The 2049-nt window shown below is 41.6% G+C and overlaps 1 protein-coding gene across 1 annotated transcript in view; it reads left to right on the forward strand.

The window, feature by feature from the left end:
• Nucleotides 1-2049, forward strand: part of sacm1lb (SAC1 like phosphatidylinositide phosphatase b) — an 18943-nt gene that overhangs the window by 10225 nt on the left and 6669 nt on the right. The window contains exons 10-14 of the mRNA XM_008298736.1: nt 82-168; nt 251-319; nt 521-600; nt 728-826; nt 903-1041. Coding sequence (XP_008296958.1) covers nt 82-168; nt 251-319; nt 521-600; nt 728-826; nt 903-1041 — 474 coding nt within the window. The remainder of the gene's footprint in view (nt 1-81; nt 169-250; nt 320-520; nt 601-727; nt 827-902; nt 1042-2049) is intronic.

Below are 2049 nucleotides of genomic sequence, written 5' to 3' on the forward strand. Positions count from 1 at the left end.
CAAGCAGGTGGCTGACAGGAGGAATGAGTGGATGAATGTGTGTCATGATATGTTCATGCAATGTGGTCACTGTCTTCATAGACACGAGGGTCCATCCCCTTCTACTGGTCCCAAAGACCCAACCTCAAGTACAAGCCAAAACCACAAATCAACAAAACAGTCAATCATGTAAGTTTTACTTACACGTACATCGCAATGAAGAAGACCCTCTTTGTATCTGTAGTTTTACTGAAGTTCATTTCTCATGCAGTTGGACGCATTCCAGAGACACTTTGACTCACAGATTATTCTCTATGGAAGACAAGTTATTTTGAACTTGGTAAGTTGAAAAATTACAATTCATATCTGTTGATTCTATCATGTGAAGTGCTGACATTTTGTGAAATCAATGTATTTCCTGGATGTTGATTTCATAAACTGAAATCCATGATTCAGCCCTGATTGATAAGTAGAAGTCAGTGACGACGTGTTTGTATTTTTTGTAGATAACAATACTGAGTTCTTTGGTCTGCTTTTACAGATCAACCAAAAGGGCTCAGAAAAGCCGTTGGAGCTGGCGTTTGACAAGCTGGTGAACAGCTTGGGTAATGGCATGATCAAGTAAGATTACTGCAAATGCTACCTTAAGCCTTTATATTTGACAGGATTCTTTCAGTGCCTTGTATTGGATCAACTTTGACATTGCTTAAGGTAATTGAATTTTTGTTAAATAATTGCTTTTCTGCAGGTACATAGCCTTTGACTTCCACAAGGAGTGCAGTCGGATGAGGTGGCACCGTCTGCAGATCTTAATGGACATGGTCACTGACATGCAGGATGAATTTGGGTGAGTATGGTTTTCACAAATTCTCCAAGCAAATGCCAACACAGTACATCAAGTAACGGTGTGCATGTGGATTCAGATATTTCCTCGTGGATTCAGAAGGGAAGGTGCTGTTGAACCAGGAAGGGATCTTTCGGAGTAACTGCATGGACTGTCTGGACCGGACCAACGTCATCCAGAACCTGCTGGCTCGCCGCTCACTTCAGTCACAGCTCCAGGTGGGACCCTGTGATCATACAGGCGATGGACACAATAAAGCCCCTTTCAAACATGCACTCCTTTCCATTAATCTGAGGGTAACTGAGCGTGTCAGCTTCATGTCTAAATGCTCACCCTGGTCACAGTTCCATCGATGATCTTGCTGACATTTGTGTATCATTTTCAACATGGCACAAGTCTGAACTGTATCCAGTTATATTAATGGAGACAGGACCGGTCAGGATCCACACACTGTTCTGGTTAGCCTAGTTACACTATTGTCACACATGGACAGAATTTTCAGTATTTTGGAAATAATAAGTCAACAAGGCTGCTACTTCAGTGTCTTCAGATGCTGTGAGTGAAGGAAAACTCTTGTGTTGGAACAACAAAGCCAGACCATAATACTGCCACCACCATGCTTGATGTAGGTATGGTGTTCTTAGAGGTTAAAGGCCTCATCTGCTGTCCTTTACATATATTTCTGGACATTATAGCCAAATAGCTCAATTTAGTTTAATCTGACAACAGAACCTTCTTACATGAGGCCTTTTCTTTGTCTATGTGATCAGCTGCAAACTTCAGTTGAACCTCAAGTGCTGGTTCTTTCTTGCACAGCAGCCTCTCAGCCCATGGTGATGTTAAACATGCTTGACTGTGGACACTGATACGTGTGTTCCAGAAGCTTGTAAATATTGTAGACCTGCTTGTTGTTGATTGTTGGTTAACTCTTGACAATCCTGACCATTTGTCTCTCAGCAGCAGGTGATCGCTTGCATTTTTTTCTAAGTGTATGTAGACTTTTGTTCACAGCTGTAATAGTTACATGGAGGTGTACGGCCAGGGGGCATGGAGCTAATGCCAGAATTGCTGAACCACATTTCTCACTGAGCAAGATGTATTCAACAAATCAGTTTGTATTTGATAGGCTGTATATTCGAATTGCTCCTGATACAAAAGGTCTTATTACAGATTAGTATGCAGGGGGGCAAATCAGAAAATATATTTTTGTCTCAGAGGTTCTACAT

Source organism: Stegastes partitus, unplaced genomic scaffold, assembly GCF_000690725.1.
Source record: "Stegastes partitus isolate 25-593 unplaced genomic scaffold, Stegastes_partitus-1.0.2 Scaffold1346, whole genome shotgun sequence".
Taxonomy (NCBI): domain Eukaryota; kingdom Metazoa; phylum Chordata; class Actinopteri; family Pomacentridae; genus Stegastes; species Stegastes partitus.